The sequence below is a fragment of the Gobius niger genome (assembly GCF_951799975.1).
Source record: "Gobius niger genome assembly, chromosome: 13".
Taxonomy (NCBI): Eukaryota; Metazoa; Chordata; class Actinopteri; order Gobiiformes; family Gobiidae; genus Gobius; species Gobius niger.
Window position 1 is genome coordinate 8,844,918 of NC_136864.1, and position 19,227 is coordinate 8,864,144.

General features: G+C 40.1%; 1 protein-coding gene across 3 annotated transcripts in view; it reads left to right on the top strand.

Moving 5' to 3' along the window:
• The window catches only part of LOC306972942 (rho GTPase-activating protein 29-like), a 57,972-nt gene that overhangs the window by 20,450 nt on the left and 18,295 nt on the right, over positions 1 to 19,227 (top strand). The window contains exons 3-6 of one of the 3 annotated variants that reach the window (XM_079569673.1): positions 7,352 to 7,495; positions 16,648 to 16,744; positions 16,926 to 16,998; positions 18,553 to 18,613. In XM_079569673.1, coding sequence (XP_079425799.1) covers positions 7,352 to 7,495; positions 16,648 to 16,744; positions 16,926 to 16,998; positions 18,553 to 18,613 — 375 coding nt within the window. The other 2 variants (XM_079569675.1, XM_079569674.1) reach the window with 2 other exon arrangements.

The following is a 19,227-nucleotide window of genomic DNA, read 5'->3' on the forward strand; positions in this document are numbered from 1 at the left end:
CGTCTGTTGCTTCCATTACAGATTTCTGCTCTCAAGAAGCGCTCATCTCATGCAAAGCGCCAACTCCCAGGTGTTCAAACTCATTACGACTTGCCTCTCATATGGTAATAGCCAACCCACATGCGTCTCAGATAAGTGCTGCTTCAAAGTGGACCAAACAGACCGAACCACAACTTAAGGCAGAGCGTTAAAGGCTAAATCGGCGGTTAAGTGAGGAGCTATTGGGAGTGTCACTTCAAAGGGAGGGGGTGAGTGAAGGGGTCGTGGCCTTGTTGCCCTGGGGCAGCTGAACAGGTGAGGTGAGCCCTTAGCTTGACAGGAAACTTGTTTTTACACTCGTCCCGAGGGGTTTTGAAGACCGAAAACAACCAGTTTTCTGGGATTTCTGAACACAATCCTCCTATCTGCATGTGTGAAAGCCTCTTTAAGTGTTCTACGGTGTAAAAGTACAAGTCTATAATGGTCCATAAAAATATTTGCTTGTCTGGGACAGAAAAATGTAAGCTTAGTTGTGTCCAATGAGATCTTTCCTCTCGTTCTGCCCAAAGTGGAAAAACTACTTTCGACATGATGTATTCTTGAGAGTTTTTAAAATATCTCAGATACCTTAGCTTTGAATGTTAACATTTAAATCATGGGGGAAAAGGTCAAAGCAATTCAGCTCTGATTACAGACCATTAAAATGTCACAAATAGGTCATGTACCCTCTTCTGGCTCAACAGGGCGTTATTTAAAACAGGCAAACACAGTAGCTGTGTGGATTACAGCTGGTTATAGCAGACGTGGGTAGCGTAGCCAAAATACCTTTTTCCACATTGGAGATAAAGTCGATATTGTGAATTTAGATATCCTCCATTTATATTATTTTGTCGTAGATGATAGACATATTGCCCAACTCTAATCTAAATAGTAAATCGTAAAATATCAATGCTACAGAACTATAATATTTACTCAAGTAAGAGTAATGTTACTTTAAAGTACTTTTATTTAAGCACAAGTAAAAAGCAGAGACCCCAAATAAATACTGAAAGTAAAAGTAAAAAAGTACTTGGAGAAAATGTTACTTGAGTACAGGTGCGTAGGAGAAGTGCCGCTTAAAGCTTGTGTATATATACCGTATTTCCCGGACTATAAGTCACACTTGTTTTTCATAGTTTGGCTGGGGTGCGACTTATATATAAAAATATATAATTTCAAATGTTTGTTATTTTCATACTGACAGCCACTAGAGGGCGCTCGAGGCTTGTATTCCAATAACTGCTACTCCTGTGCCACTAAAAAAAAAAATCGGTAATCGAGGATGAGAAAAAAAGTGTGGAGTGAGCGAGAAACTTATGAGGGACTGGCGAAAAGCGGAGGTTACTCTTACATAAGCTAGATGGCCACAGCTAGAGTAACGAGTTCGCAAATGGGTGCTGCAGGGAGAGGCTTGTCAACAGTGCAGTTAACACCTCCATGCCCAGGTAGTTGCCATGGCTGGTGCGACTTATACTCCGGAGCGGCTTATAGTCCGGAAAATACAGTAATAACGGTGAAAAATCTGTAAACTTGCCAAAAAAAAAAAAGAGATTTTATTTACAAGTGCTGCAACGTTTCGGAAACAAGGTCTTCCTCAGGCAAATGGCTTTGGGGTGGAGAGGAGAGGAGTCATCTTAAGACCTTAGATGGCTTTTTAGATGACTCCTCTCCACCCCAAAGCCAGTTGCCTGAGGAAGGCCTTGTTGCCAAATCAATGAAGCACTTGTAAATAAACTCTCACTTTTTTTCAAGTTTACTGTGTGCAGTAAATGTTTCAGTTGTGATACAAAACTTGTACTTTGAAAATTACTATACAACTTTCTACAGAAAATACCAGAAAAATGTATTAAAATTATGTATTTCTGAAGAAAATGACACACAACATACACACTACATATATTTTAGGTCGACATGAAGGTTTTGTAACTTGTAAAATGTACTCACAGTGGCACAAGTAAAACATTTTTTACTCATATACACAATATTCAAAAGTAAGAAGTGCTGAATGATACTACTCCAATAAGGTTCTTCTAGAAGTTACTGAGTAAACATATCTGCGTAATACCTCCCTCATGGTTACTAGTGCAAAAAGCTTTGTTATTTGAGTGCTAAAATAATCAAAATGAGTCCAGTAAATGTATAGGAGTGGCTGAGAAAGTGCTGGGACACCCTGTGTTCTTGCTCATAAAAGTCAGCGCCGCATTAAACTTATTACGGACTGTACCCATTCCCCTTTGCATGTCACTGATCTATTTCTTTGTGGTTTCCCTAAAGTTCAATTACATGTCCCTGTAGGGCTGCTGTAGATGCTTACATAGTAAAGATACTAACAACACTGTGCATTTGCAGATTACAATTTTCCTACCAAAAAAAAACAAAAACCGTCCCGTTAAATGAAGCCTCTCTGTGAAACGACCCACCAGTGAAAAAGGCTGTGCTCATTTTCACTCCCCTTGTAATTCCTTTTAATGTCGCAATAAATCCTCTCCAGACCCCTCCCCTCGAGTAAGTGCGGCCTTGATGAGAAGCAGATGACTTTGACTTTCCAGCGTGTGTCCAGCTCACCTATTGTCTCTGCTGTGCCCACTCGCGGCTCTGATTAGGCGGCCGAGGCACCGTCTTCCTCCCCTGGCGATTGCAGGGATATACATCATGTCCCTGCTTTAATTGCGGTGCTTTGTTTTCGCCAGATATACGCTTCTCAGAAAAAGGGTTGCGAAATGCTGTGAGACGGTTTGTGGTCTCTGAATACCAAGATTGTTAGACTTTGCAGGGGAATCACAACGTAAACTTTTGGTGTTGCACTGAGAAGAGTGGCACAGCGGTTTAGTTCGGGGCTGGGGTCTTTCTGTGTGGAGTTTTGATGTCATCCTTGTGCTGAAAACATTTACAAGAGGCCAGGATGAATGACTTTTCAATCTTAAAGGAACAGGCCACCATTTTTCCATACTGATATATGTTCTTACCTGAGCATAGAGGAGTTGATGTGTGCCTGTTTGGTCTGTGCGTGTGCTCAGTTTGCAAAAAGTCCAAAGATGTTGATAGCATGTAGCCTCTCCTCCTCTCCTCTATGAGGCCAAACAGGGGTGATGTAACCGTATTTAAATAGGGAAAACGTGGAAGAGCTTGGTCGCTTCTAACTTCACCCCCGTTTGGCCCCATAGAGGAGAAGAGGGGAGGCTAACTGCTAACAACATCTTTGGTCTTTTTGCGTGACTAAGCACACGCACAAAGACCAGACAGTACACATCAACTTGTCTAAGCCCAGGTGGATAGGTAGGCTCAGGTAGCTCAGGTTCCTGTAACACTTCAATAAATGTCATTTGGTTGACATTAAAGTGGATCGTCCCAGCCCTTATAAAAAACATTAACGAGTAACTGTTCACTTTCAAAACTTGATTCGTTAGAGTGCTGCTTGGATGGAAAGTCTTTGTTTATAAAATGTTTTAAATGATGCCCTTTTGGTGCTCTTCAGTGCAGGGATCATTCTTAACAGATGAAAAAGCAAAAAAAAACTGAGGCACTCAAAAGGGTTAGAAAAGTTAAAATGCCTTTATTTTACGTGGCTAACTGGATTAAAAAGCCACATCGACCACATACTTATGAAATTCGGATTTTTGTTTCACTGCCGATTACAAAACCTATAATACCTAACCGGATATTGCCTCAAACTCAAATGCTTTGGTTCTGTGACCAACAAGTGGCTTATTTTATGTAATCAAATATGGCTGCTAACCATGTCTTTGATAATATCACCTTTCATTGACTGTGAAATCAAATCATTCCGACAATTAATCCAATATTGTTACATCGCGCTTTCCCAGCTGCCCTGGGGTAAACTGGCACATAAGTGAGGCTGCCAATATGAACACGAGTTCTTCTGTCAATTTTTGTTTAGGATTTTTGTGTTCAATGATAGAACCTAAATTCATTTACCCAAAAAGGAAATTAAAAAATGAATGTGTTCCTTGTTGTGCAATATAAAACCGTACACTCAAAAAGGAAATGTTGACATTAGAAGAATGTTTCACGTTACATTTTTCAACAATTTATTTTGAAATTAAAGCAGTTTCCTTATTCGTCATGATCATATGGAGCATGATATCAGCAGAAAGGTTTGCTTGTAAATTCCCAGCAGCTACAACATTGTGACAACTGTATCCATAATAAACGGTAAAAATCAATTCGTCTTGACGTTCGTATTGCCTTGTTGGGTCAGATAGACGTTGTTTTCATAGCAGGATGGTTGACACTTGGGATATGTGGTTGTCTAAATGAGGCTAGAGGACCGCTTTGAATGTGTTTTGGAGCATTCCTGTCTTCCACAAATATAATCTTCTGAAACCACGCAGAAAAATGTAACCTCTTCAGTTTGTTTATCTGTACAGGAGAAAAAAAAGTGAGCTACATAATGTCGCTGCAACTGTCCCCATTTTAGGAGAAGGGAGAAAAAGCGACATTGTGTAAGATGTTTGTGGAATGAAAAATGTATACATCCAGGGTGAAGGGCATTGTTTGGGCATTTGGTTAAGATAAATAGAGGTCGGGCTAGTTTTTTTGTACCTCCAACTACTCTCGTGCTGCTTCAGGTACAGCTTCTACTACAACTACTTTTACAGCTGTTACAGTTTGTAATCATAAACTTCTACGTCAACAAATATTTCCCTTCAGGGCTGCTATAGTTCATCTAAGACTACAGTGGCAGCAGATCTAGGATTGCAACATGAAATGCATCACGAGTGTTTCCAAAACTGAAAATGACAGTGCGGTACAACCAGTGTGATTTATACTGGAAGTACTGCACTCATTGATTTATTCCTGGTACTATGTCAGTATTTTGATTTATTTTTCAAATTTATGGTTCCGATTCTTCACTTTCCTCGGAGTAGTACTACGAGCACTTGTGTTAGCCATTGGTTTGTTTTGTGGTTTTCACCGTTCGGTGAAGCTGTCCCATCCAGTTTTGAATGTCATCTAAGTGGTTATCCCAATGAAACTTGCGGTCCAGAGTTCGGGTTGGAGTGGTATATTCACTGTTACCATGGAAACTCACCATGTTTGTGGGTTGGAGTAAACGTTGTCCATAGACTAAAAGAGCTGTGGAATTGCTCCATTAGGTACAGAGTCACTCTGTGGTAAGTACATCTAACACAGTGTTTCCTAACCAGGAGTACGGGGACATAGCAGGGGGTACTTGGAACTATTTTAGATTGATGGACCTCAACACTATATTGATAGAAAAAGCTATATTTTGCTGTAAAATGTGTAATCTTGTGAGAATGTTTTGAAGAATGTATTTATTTTGAATAAAACATTGTCTCTTTACTTACAAATAGCAGCTTTAAGTGATTTCTTTCTAAATAAACTGCAACACCCTTGAGGTAGGTCCACTGAAAGGGCCAAGGGGCCCAAAAGACGAGAAACACTGGAGTGTTCAAATGCTTTATTGTGAGCAATTTACCTTTTAAAATTTCCATGAGTTAATTATGGGAAAATGTTTAGCTGCAAGTACTGCATTTTCCGGACTATAAGTTGCACTTTTTTTCATAGTTTGGCTGGGGGTGCGACTCATACTGAAGGGCGACTTATATAGGGCGCTCTAGGCTTGTATCTGCTCCTCCTGTACCACTGAAGATGTAAAAAACAGTAATCGAGCAGCAGAAAGAAAGTCTGGAGTGACTGATGAAAAGCGGAGGTAACACTTATTGTAATGAAGAAAACAACAAAAGCTAATCACGGGCTAAAAGCTCCATGGCCACAGTTAGAGAAACAAGTTCGCAAATGAGAGGTTGAACAACGTGCTGCCAGGAGAGGCTTGTAAACGGTGCATTTACGCCTCCATGTCCAGGTAGTTGCCAAGGCTGGTGCGACTTATACTCCGGAGCGACTTATATATGTTTTTTTCTTCTTCATTATGCATTTTTTGGCTGGTGCGACCTGTGTGTGACTTATAGTCCGGAAAATATGGTAAATGCTTTGCAATATGACATCACAATCCTGAACTCTATTTCTAAAATATCATTTAATTTGCCAGAGATCTGCTGAATTGTCCTTAGGCTTTCATAGAAACGTACAAGAAGTTTACACTTCCCCGAGAGAAAAAGGCGGAAGCTTACGTGAAAAGAGCTTATTAGGCGACAACAGTGGCACAAAGGTTAAAGAGTAAAGTGGAACTATAGTTTACTCTCTTTTACTTTTTCATTTTCAAGTTACTATCCGGTTTTATTTTAGATTGTGTTGCAAAAAATATTTCAATCTCAGCCGGACAAAAGATCTCATTGATTTTGCAATTTTGCGGCTTCATTGTATCCCCTAATATTGCAGTAAATTGGTGATAGGCAGCTCTAATATCATTAAACACCATCTCATTCACACTCTTACTATTTCGCAATATAGCACTGTAAGTTATCACGCTACACTGGAGCCGCTAAGCTTTTCCTAATCTGTCAGTTATATTTGGGTGGATGTCGTAAAAAGACAAACCGCAGTTTCTCACCTGTCTTAGCAGATATCACACAGATCTCTATTGTGCAGGAAGTTGCATCACCGTGTAGCTTCTTCCTGCCCTGTATCAGCTGACTCCTTCTGTCTGTCTGTGCTCTGTAGACATTACCCTGAGGCGGATCAGATGCAGTTTTGTCAGTTGCGAAAAGACAACAGGGCTTGAGCCGCCCCAAATAAATACTGTGCTGTATGCGGTAAGCGTGCAAGAGCTATGAGTAAAACAAGCATAGTTTTGGTTTGAATAAGAGATGAAATTGTGCAGAAAGTCTTTGACGGAGATTAGGCCTTTAAAAGTTCACCGCTGTACTTCAGATTAAATATTGTGGTGAGGTTGAATAAATCAAGGTTGTAAATTCATACATTTTATTTTTCATTTTGCTTATGCTGTTCACATTGTGTTTAAGTGCAAGGGTACCATTTGTTGATGGATGAAACCTTGTGCTTTTCTTATACTGTAGAGTACTTCTTTCCAATAGTGACTCTCATATGATTTCCTCGTATCGCTCCTGCTCATAAATAAAGCAAGTCACATGGTTTTAAAAGCAACCAATTCTACATTATGTCACACGCTTGTATAACATCGCGCATTATTAGTGAGCAGGGGTCATTTTTTCCTCTGCGAGCTGCTTTACAAAATAAAATCAGGAGGACAACTGCAGAGATATTTCTACACAAAGACAGAAAAATAATAAGGCTTTTCGGCATGTTAACTTACTGTATATAATTCTAACTAATGTCTTTTTAGTTTATTGCTGCTTTTGCCGTTTTCGTCCTTCAGTTCCTTGGTAGTTAACTTTCCCAACTTAACTTTTCTTTGTCATTTTTCCAGATCCCCACGAAGACCTCCAGCGCGTGGTCCAGGAGCGTCTGTCGGAGCTGCTGCGAGTCCTGAAGGCGGTGATCGGAAAACACCAGACGCTGAACTCCGTGGACATCCTGGGAGCGGCCGGGACCGTCATCGCCAAGGTCAAAGGTCAGTCATTCAGAGCGGGGGATCTGAAACACACTCCTTACCACACAGAAACCCCGGAACTTCCTTGGGATTCATCGTTGTAGCTGCTCCCATCAACAATTGCAGATGTCTTCTACCTTTTTCCTTTGGGTAAAACAGAGACAACGTGGACATGGCTGCAATTGAGAGTCACAGGAAAAAAGGAGCCTAAAATTGTGGCTGGTAATTATACCTCAAAGTTGTGTAGAACAACAATTACAAGTCTACTACGGCGCTGTCTTCTTTACCCAGATGTCGCCGATATTTTTCTTGCCGCGAAATTCTCTTGGCTCAGAATCTCTTTGAGACCTATTCCCCCGGCATGTTTTATTGATCCAAGGAGGATTTTAATGGGCGTGAGACTTTACAGAAGAATGCCCAAACAAACAACCACAATAAGAAATAGAAATCGAAGTGAGACAAGTGTATTTGCCTTTGAGTTAAGAAAGAAAGAGAATTTTAGTGGAACTTGTTTTTGTCGAGCGAGGGATGGGCGTCATGGACAAAAATGAATATTTCAATTGCTTTGGGGACTTCCTCGTTAACAATGATGAAGCGATACTGTTGCAAAGCATGGAAAAATGTTTTGGCAAACATGCTAATTTACATTGCTTTCCCGCCCAAAAAATAATTGTCCTGAAAAGACTTCAAAAGAGCGGAAAACCCACCAAAACCTTTAAAGTTTTTTTCCCCATTTTTCTCAACTTTTGCCCAATTTATTTTTTGTATATTTATATTTATTTTTTGCCCCCCCCCCCATCTTTTCCCTATTTTTTCCACATGTCTTGACACTGGAGATAAACTCAACATTGTAAATTGGCATTTTATTTATTTATTGTCAATTTCGATATATTGCCCATCTCTATATCGAACAGAAAGAACGGTTTGGAACTCGACAGTGAGACAGATATCAGATAAAAGTTAGACATTATATCATAAGCATTAACCTTTGAGAGAATATGAACAGCTAAAGAATCTCATCCACTTCAGGAGACGTTTGTAGACGCTGAAGGTCGATGACATTAGAGACAGATTCTTCAGTTATTCTAATCTCATCTACCGATTTACCGATGCTGCCAGGAAACGCAATCCTTAGCAAAAACCATCTTCAAATCCTTCTTCTATAGACTCGCACAGAAGAATTTTCTGCAGCGGAGGCCACATACATGGGCCATAATTTACATTCCTCGCCGCAGCCACAAAGGAGGCCCAGGCGTCCGCAGAGACAAGAGCGAGATCTCGACGGCCAAACGCATTCATATTTTCAACATATCCCCCGCGCGTGTCACGAAGCCTATCTGTGTGTAGACGTGACCCATTTGTTAACTATGCGCCGCGGCTATCGTCACCTGTGCTGCGGAGGTGGCATGAATGAAAAGAATGCCGGGCGGAAACAATTGCGTGGACAAATATTAGATCGGGTTGTTGTTGTTGCAGATGGAGACAGATACGACTTATGCATAAAGACTGAATAAATAATAATTACAGACTTGTGTAATGTGGATTTAGTTGTGCGTAGTTTTAGAGATATGAGGACCCGTATGTTCTTCACCTGGAAAACAACCAAATAAGGTCCTTCCCCAGGTCATCATCCGGCCATGGATAGTTTGAATTATTAGGATTTTTTCCTTTCACTTGAAGCAACTGATCAAATGCTCGGATGTTGCAATAGAAGTCTATTAAAAACAGCCTTAGGCTATTAAGCAACCACTGGGGATTATCATTGCTGCAGATTGAATTCATTGTACTAGCTTCTCCATTTTTTTCATTATGTGTCTCGGGCTGTCAAGATCATTACTATATCGACTTATCGTTCAATAAATAACAGATAAACGATACATTTTTGTGCTCGATATTTATCTTCTGTACATTTCCCCCTATTTTTTCTTCGTAAAACTTAGATTTTTAACTGAAGTAAATTGAGTTAGATTATATTCCGTGTTTATTGCATCTTGTGTGGTTACTGTCATTTTTAAGCCTGAGAGTTGACAGTATCCAGTATCGTTAGAGTCAATAATATCGTTTATCGCGATACTTTCCTGCCTCAATATATCGAACTTCAAATTTGTTATCGTGACAGGCCTGTACGTGCCACATAGGGCTACACAATACTGGACAAATGTCTAATCGCCATTTTTCTGACAAGATTTAGCACACTGAGAACATTTTAAACGTACAATGCAATACAACACAATTTCAGAGCATGTTTTTTAGTTATAACAGGTTTTATATGACAAATCGTATTGTTCCGATACCATTTTCTTTCCACAATCCAATCAGATACCAATTTTGGGTTTAGTTTAGGGTTCAGGTGGCAACAAAACAACAACAAGGCCTGTAAAACGACCCCTAAACAAAGTATTGGTGTAAGTCACTGCTGATCAATTATGGCAAAGTTCTTCTTTCACTCTAACGACAAAATAAAGGATTAAAAAAAGGTAAAGGTTATTCCAGTGTTCCCAAAGACAGTTTTTTTTTCACCTGTAGCATCAGCAGCACTTTATACAGAGTTTCCACGGGGCATTAAATAGCATTAAAAGTCATCAAATGAATTGTGCCAAAAAAAATCTGATTCAAACTGGCATTAACATTGCTCAAAACATTTTACTGTATAACCGAAAATACCAAAATGATGGTCTTAAACATTCAGCAATAGTTTTGACTGAAATGGGCCACATTTTGTGCTGGACAGTTGCTGGACATAGTCTCTTGCAAGTCTTAAGAAATTAAATATGCGCTGATTTTTTTTGCATTTAGGGATCCAAAATTTAATTAAAAAACATTCAATTTGACTTGCTCCTGATTTGACATGCCTGTATAAACCCTGTTTATAAGAAAAATACACTGACTCATCATCGGCGAGTTGGTTTGAAAAGTTTCTTGTTTTCAGAGGATGTTATGCTTCCTAGATAATTATAACTTTTGCTAAGTTGCTAATCACAATGATTAAAAAACACGGGATTTTAATTTGATAGAGTAATAGTGCCTCCCGCGTGTCACAACAAACTCATAAACTGCTTCATATTACAACCCTCCTCATTTATCCAAGCAGTGGGACTGTGATGTTTGGTTCAATGGTAATTTGATTCACATAATTGAATCTGAATTAATTGCCTCTATTTTCACTCTGCCTGCCAACCTGAAGAAGTCAGACAAACTGATAATACTGTTTATTTATTTATTTATTTTAGCTGTTATATTCAGCACCTCTAATGGCAAATGATAATGTTGTTGTGGCTAGTGCTCTGTCCACAAGGGGTCACCTTTCCTCCCTAACGTCCACTCAGTATCACACAGTGTCCCGGGACAGACTCAGTGCATTGTCACTCAGCAATCAGGAATCAAAGACTGAATGATAACAGAGCGGGGTTTGAAGACGTCAGCCTGTCTCCTCACTCGCGTCGCTCTTTGAAGCCGTATGGCACGGCACCTGGGACGTCTGGACACCTGCCAGACCTGAGAGAAACGAGACGCGCCGCCTCCTCTGTCTCCAAAACACATGGCCGTAGAACCAGTTTTCAAACGCAGACGAGGCGACACACTGAGCTGTCAGGAGATTTATTGTTACAATTATTGCACCAGTTAACATTGATACTGTAAGATAATGATGACTAATAGCTCGGTCATGAATACGCAGTTCATTTTGCTATAAAAGCAACTAAACAGTCGTGGATGAAGCAAACATGCCAGTAATGGTCAGCTAGACTTCCCAAACGTATCAGTCTGTTCCCCCCAAATCACTCAACAAACAACTGGGGAAATGTGAAATGTAATCAGCATTTATAATAATTTACGGTGCAAAACATTTTGTTTGGATACTGCATTTTTAAATTTGGCTTTATTTAACTAAAACAAGCTGTTTTCAACCAAAAGCATCAAATTCAACGTCAGAAATGTCAAATTTCAATATTGTCTCAAAATCCTCTTGTGACCCCCACTTCAGTGTCCCATGACCCCTCAGGGGGTCCCGAGTCCCGACCCCCACTTTGGAAACCATCGAGCGAGACCAATCGGGGGCGAGAGTCATGAGGCAATGAGCTTGTTTATTTCAAGATATAATATTTCACATAATGAGATATAAAATATAGTAACATGATAATAATATTGGATTTATTCATTTTGTAGTTTAATACTGATACAAATAAGGGAAATACATCAAATAATAATATTTTACTACCGCTGTCCAGGTTCACAAACAAGTCAGTGCAAACGTGCAACATAAAACTTGTGGCAGACATCAATAGTAAACTATAAAAACCTTAAAACTATAAGGGAATGCGTAAGAATAAAAATAGATCAAGATGGAACTATGATAAAAGAACAATTTAAGTTAAGTTAAACTTTATTAATCCCCGTAGTGAAATTCTGCATTAGACTCATTCTCAATTTTATGCTGTACATTATTCCCAGTTGTTCACATCAATATTTTAGAAACGTTTGGGAAACCGTGACCTAAACAATGCTATTTTTGCCGTGGCTGATCAAGATGAAGCTTACGGAAGAGGATATTGAAACATAAAGTTTGGCAACCTGTTATCTGTTAGCCACATCTTTGTTTTTTTTGTTTTTTTAAAGCACTTTGCACTACAGTTGTGTATGAAAACCGCTCTGTAAATCAAGTTCTGATTGATTGATCTCCATGGAGACGAGCTGTTGATGTCCCGCGCCCAGCAAAGTTATGCATCTTCATCAATTTATCTTCATCGATTTGTAACGAAACAAATGCTTCCACTTAGTTCTTTTTACCGGCTGTATTGCATTGTAGATTTAGATAAAGCTTATGCTGATTTCGCCTTTTTATCTCAATGAATTGTCATATCAATTTATTCCGACACCCCCTTCAGCGCATGCACAGGCCCTGGCACTTCCAGCCGTCTTTCTGCTGTCACGTTGTCATTTGGGACTAACACTTATCAAATGAAGCGTCTGGAGCGCGTTCATCTCCACTCGACTATAACAGACCAGATATGATCAAACGGCGACGCACCTGTTGTTGCCGCGGCGTTACTGGCTCCGGGGCCTCGTCGTAATGTTTTCATTCACTTCAAATTACATCTTCCTTTTCCCCCGACAGACTTCGACACATGATGACAGCGTGTCAGCTTTGTTATGCACGGATTCTTTCCACACTCTGGATGCGCTTGTCTCGTCGAGATCTTAATACTGACTGAACTTGTTTTTTCTGTCTGTAATTTATGATGTATTGGTTTGGTTTGCATATTCTTTGCACAATTTTAATTAATCATCTTGTGTTTGGGAGCCTCTGTGTTGTGAGCAGTGATAAGCAAATTCTCAGTACAAGTGCGGACATGAGCTTCCTGTATCGAATGCCTTGATTCTTTAATTTCTGCGCTGAGTACCCCCTTCCTTGAGGGTGCTGCCCATTATTTAGCAAGTTGTTGACTATATTCAGATGTGTTAGTCTTTCTACTGTGTTGTTTTCAAAATAAAGCTAAACTTCAATCCTTATACTGAAAAACATCATTAGCATTGATTAATTATGTGCTCCCTGTTAAGTTCTTGTGTACCCCTGGTTGAAATAACTGATTAAAAAACAATGATGATTGGCCAAAGTTCGCAGCTGTAAATGATCATTATGAACTAACTATGCAGTTTATGTTAACCTTGGAAGCTAAGCAGGGAAGAGCCTGGTTGGTACTTGGATGGGAGACCGTTTGGGCCAAGCGAATGGAGTGAGTGAGTGAGTGGTTGGCGGTGGTTGGAGGGGGCGATGGCGCAGACTGGTTGCCTCGCTTCCGTCAGTCTACCCCAGGGCAGCTGTGGCTACAATAGTAGCTTACCACCACCAAGTATGGAGTGAATGAATAGTGCAATGTAAAGCGTCTTTGAGTGTCCAGAAAAGCGCTATATAAAACCGATGCATTATTATTATTATTAATTCATTTTATGTATTTGACCTTTATTTAACCTGCCGTTGAGTCCTTGGGCATGTATTTATGTATTTTACCTCTCGGTCTTATTTTTATTTTTATTTTTTTTTTTATTTTTTTTATTTTTTTTATTTTTTTATTTTTTTTTTATTTATTTATTATCCTATTATTCAATTTTACTTACGTACTTTTATTTATTTTAACAATTTTTATGCTCTTCCAGTTTCCTCTGGAGGAGCCCTCTGCCTCGGGAGCGGTGGTTGGCTGTGGCTGCTGGGGTGCTGTCTTGTGGGTGTCTGGATGGAGGTGTGGTGTTGTCCGGGCACCCTGTGTTGGTCCCTGTGGCTGCAGCCGAGGTGCCGCTCCCGATGCAGACGGCTCCTTGGATGGTGTTCCCTTACCTGGTTTATCTGCACCCAGCCTTATCTTAGCCTTATCTTAGCCTTTTGTCCATAATCTCCACTGTTTTACCTTGAGTGTGTATTGTGTGCTCGTGCAGTGTGTCTCTGGGGAGGTGGGTGGGGGGAGTGTGAATGCTACAATGTGTCTGTTTTTTCTGGAAGGAAGTGGGTGTGAGAGAATGTTTTTAAATCTGTAAAGCACTTTGTGTTACATGACATGTATGAAAAGCGCTATACAAATAAAATTGATTTGATTTGATTTGATTTGACACTTTGCCTATGTGATTACAGGGCAGCTGTGGTTACAATACTTGCTTGTCACTACCAAGTACGGTTAGTGCTAATGCTTCACAGCTAGAAGGTTCCGGGTTCGATCCCCAGGTCGGCCTTTCTGTGCAGTTTGTGTGTTCTCCCCATGTCTGCATAGATTTCCCCATACCATTAAAAATATGTACAATAGGTTCCCCTCTGTGGCCTGAAAAAGAGATTCTTAATTGTCAGTGGGACTATCCTGATTAAATAACGGTGTAAGTGTAAGCCTTTTTTCTTTTTTCCAGAATATGTTTTGTGGACATTTTCTCTAGACCATTATTTATAGAGACTAGATGCAAGTTGGTCATTTTATGCTCACTACTGCCACCTCAGGTCTTACGCTTAACTGCAGTCTCTATATTAAGATCATGCATGACGGCAATTCGAACCCGAAGTAATAACTTTTTGAGTGACAGTGCAGGATTTTAGAGGCAGTTGTGGTGAACAGGTCTGGGCTCATTCTACACATTAGGACATGGCTGGAACATGTAGGGGGAGGAAAATACTTAGTTTTAAAATTTTTAAACTCGGTATAGTCCCTTTAAATTTAGTTGTTCTTCTTCCTTAGACTTTATATGTCCTTCTTCAAACTGGGATTGTCCTGACGACTCTGACTTTATAAACAAAATCTATTTTACAATATGCAACAAAACAAACAACGAACAAACTTCTGTTCTTTGCTTTCCTCGTCCTCCGTATGGGAAACAACTTAATGGTCCTTTGGGATATTTTAGGTGCTAATCCCAATCTGCGTTTTCTCTTAAGCGTCAGGAAACAAAGGCCGCTGTCGTCGAATGATGCAGTTTCCATACTCCGCTGTTGTCCTGGGGCCGAGCTCTGGAATCATTGTTTTGGGACCCACAGGATGTCCTGAAGAGGAAGTGTGCGCTTAGTGCTCGAAGCCTTTTAGGACCGGGAAGGTGCATTTTCGGGAAAGGCTTGGACCGATATGTCGCTTCTAAGAATGCTTTTAACATTTTGCAGGAACTGTGGGATACTCTGCTTTTTCGATTTTTGGACACTTTTGGATTGAACGGTGACGTCGACTGAGAGGATATGAAGGAATGATAGCAATCCGGAAAGAGGCATCCAGGCAAAGTGGACGTTTTTTGATGAGAAATCCCTGCCTTTACGTGGAATACGGTAAAGTTTGGCTTCTGGGTTGTAAAAACTGCGCCGGCACGAAGATATGAAGAAGAGTTCGCAATCCGGAAAGCCGTTATCAAGAAAGTTTTTTGACTGGACATGAAGATGATAAAGCACATTAGACATTTTGAGCCTCGCGATTGGATGTATTCGGAGTTCAGATTTGATGTCGGATATGAAGAAATAAAAGCTAAAGATGCCCTGGAAAACTGTAACCAATTAAAGTTGACATTTTCGAAAGGACGTGCTCATCAAAATATCAAATGGCAAAAGTAAAATCCAATGAATCTATCCAGAAAAAGCCCAATATCTTGTATTGTGATAAAGAAAAACCTGAGTGACCATATAAAGCAGATGCTATTTCGGAATCAGCCTACTTTTTGGAGTTGGAAGCTAACGTTAATGTGAAGATTTGAAGGAGTGATTACAAGTCGGAAAGCTTTGACCGAGCAAAGTGTTTTTTTTTTTTTGTTTGTTTTTTTTTACTGTGAGGCAGTCGGGAGGAGAGGTAAGTTTTGAACGCTTTGACTTTCTCGTTACATGTCACAGAAGTCAAGCTGTGCAAGTGTTTCCTGTGGCAGGCAGACAGGAAGTACTCGGCCAAGTCCCGTTTCAGCGCTGCGTCTTAGGTTCCCCAGATTGCAGCTGCCTCTTGCTGAGTAAACCGTTTCCTGAAAGAGGAACCTTATTGGGTGCACACACGTTTTTTTTTTTTTCTTCTGAAGATTCAAACGGCTTAACTCGTCTTATTTTTTTTTTCCGCTTGATCAAAATCTCGTAAATCTTGGAGGTTTAACGATCGAAACGCAAAGGGTATGAGCGGCTGACGAATGACTACGGGATGGGATTTCGGAGAGGATTTCAACACATTTAGAAATGGAAATGCCGGGATTATTTCTCACTTTGATCAGTCAATAACCGAGCTTCAAGAGACGAGAGCCTAATCCAGAAGATATTGTGTGTTTGGTCAGAAGATTTGCTCTAATGCATGTCATTACAACAGTGTGTGTTTAACTTCCTCTGCTAATCTCTCAATTATGTGCATTTGCTTATATTGTCAGTGAGAAGCTAATTGATTGCTTTCTTCTGTGGAGGGAGCGCTAACAAAATCTATAATACAGCTTTCTGAAATCCGTTAGACGCAAGTTACTAAACAAGTTTTACGACATTGCAAATCTATTGAGTAAAATAGGAAGCTTTGTGGACCTTTTCAAAGCAGCAGATTTCAACCAAAAACAGCTTTTTGTATTCTAGATGAGTGGGAATTTTCAACATCATCGTCAGCGCTTGGTTAAATTATCGCTTGTCCCTCTTGTCACTATTGTTGAATGCAATCGTAAACAGCACAGTGGACTGAAAAATCTATGTTTATCCCTCTCCACAGGCGTCAACTTTAAGGAAGTGACCCAAGAAAACCGAAAGGCTGTGTTTTCTGAGATACACGCATCCATTGACACGTTGGCATTCACTTTCGGCAATGTGTGAGTACAATACTTGTCAACACCGCGTTTACTAATTTTAGCTCGTGAGTTCACCGAATAAATCTTGGAAAACTCGCCGTGCCCACTGTGCGGCCAATGTCTTTTTCCTGTTTGCTTTTGCAGATAACGGTGCTTTGCTTTCTGCTTCATAAATCGTAAAACTGCTGTATTGTTTTTGTAGAGTTTCTGACTTCCTTATGGGAGATGTGGACAGCGGCTCAGGGTTGGGGATCCCCCAGGCCAGGAGAACCAGGGTAAATATTTATCACCAATTAAAGTCGAATCAAAATAAAGCAATAGTATTATGGAAGAAGTTTATTTTTAGACATTGAAAGTTGCTTTTTTGCATTACACATTCACTCCAGCGATACAGTGAAATTCAACCTGGATCGACTCAAACAGAGACAAAAGCAGCGATTAGAAACATTTATTAACATAAATATTTTTGGCGATTAGACCCAGGCAGTAGACTTCGATATATGGACTAAAGTTTGGTAAGGATGGGTAGGTTCGGAGCCTGGACACTGGTGGTGGTATGAGAGACCAGTGAAGGATGTAGAAGGGGAAAGTAGGGAATGCTAAAATTAGTCTTCCAGGTTGAATTTACGGCTCGGCTTCATGTTTATTTCAGCACAGTTTTTACACAAAGTATCTCAAATTGCTTTACAAAAGGCAAATACAGTTAATGAAACCTAAATAATCATTGTAATATTCAATTCAAAAGCAAAGAGTGCAGATATAATACTTTTAGTTTCCATTAGGGCTGAAACAACTAATCGATTATTGAAAGAGACGACAACTATTTTAGTAATCAAGTAATAGTTTTCTAGTAAACACAGACTCAAATAGAGCAAAAATGATATGAAAATGTTGTATTTTTTTATGAAAACCTACTTAGTCTCTATAGTTAGAGTCTGTAGTGTTTTGTACATTGAAAATCTCATAAATATCTGTGTCTCATCCAATCAGAAGCTGAATTAGCGCCAAGAGCCTCCAACAAACATTCACTTTAAGTTTACTCCATCAACATGTCCTCAAGCAGCGCCACTTTAGTTTTATGTGATATATATATATATATATATATATATATATATATATATATATATATATAAATACTACTTTCATACACCATTCACAGCCAAGTGATGAATCGATTAATTGTGAAAATAATATGTAGATTAAACGATTACCAAATAATCGTTAGTTGCAGCCCTCGTTTCCATATGTCCAGCTAAAGAGGCCTGTCTCACCTCAAAAGACAACAAAGCATTATGCCCTGGTGCAGGGTGTTGGACATGTGGCTGCCACTCTGTGCCAAAAGGGCATTCCCACCACCACCAAACACCCTCTCAGAAAGGGCTCAATGACACAGTAGTATGTTCAAATAGTTGTACATAGTGCTTTTCTTCATCCTCTCTTCATTCACACTTACTTATCTGTGGTTAGCTACTGCACTCCGACACACTGAAGTGCACAAGGACACAATACCTACTTGCAATATGTGATTCACAAACCTTGAGCTGAGTGGACAATCATCCTTGCCCTCTGAGCCACAGCTACTCCAAATTTAACAGCTCCAAGACAGACATCCCACTTGCTTTTACACTTTGTATCCAAACATAACCACTTTCAAAGCGGCGCCGTTAAATGGTATTTTTAGCCCCGGCTCCAGTGAAAACCCTCAAAGACGCTTTTTTTTTTTTTTTTTTTGTATTTAATAGGGGCGTTGAAAACCCCAAGCTTCTTCTGATGTCTCCCTTTGATTCTGCTCTCCGGTTCGCTCCTTATAATTTGAAATGTCGTTCCAGTCTTTCGACAATCTGGCAGCGGATCCCGAGGCCTTCGAGAATGAGAGAGGAGAGCTCACAGGTAAGCTTAAGTTTCTCATAGTATTTCCACGAGACGTAACGCGGCTTATTTGCTGCTTTATGGCACTTTTGCCTGTGGTTTTGTAACTGCGGGCCGCTTACACTACAAAAGAAGAATGTTTATTACTTGCAATGACTCATTTCAAATCATTTTTACTGGTCTTGCTGATTAATAGATTGTTATTAATTGCCGCTTCACGATCTATTTTGCGGCCGCTCCGTAGCTTAAGGCGGCTCTGGTGTCAGTGAGCCGGGTGATTTAGGTTTAACGCTCTCGAATGCCTGAGGTGGACCCGCCCAAAACCCTCTGCTTCTACCCCTGTTATCCCTACTGCCTTTTTTTTTTTCCTCCACTGCGCCGTTCACATATCTGACATTCTTGGCCCGTTTAGGAGCCGTGCACTGTACGATGGGAAACATATGGGCTTTAAGTTGAGTCAGATGGATGGCAGATAGGTGAGGTCTTATCACAATATTATAAGTTTGATAGAAAAACAGCTGTACATGTCCAAACGTCTAACACGCAGGCTGTTGGCTGTGATTCTTGTAACTAAAATCCATTGTCACGTGTTCTCTTAAAGCCATACTGCGCAGCATTTCTCCCAATAAACACAA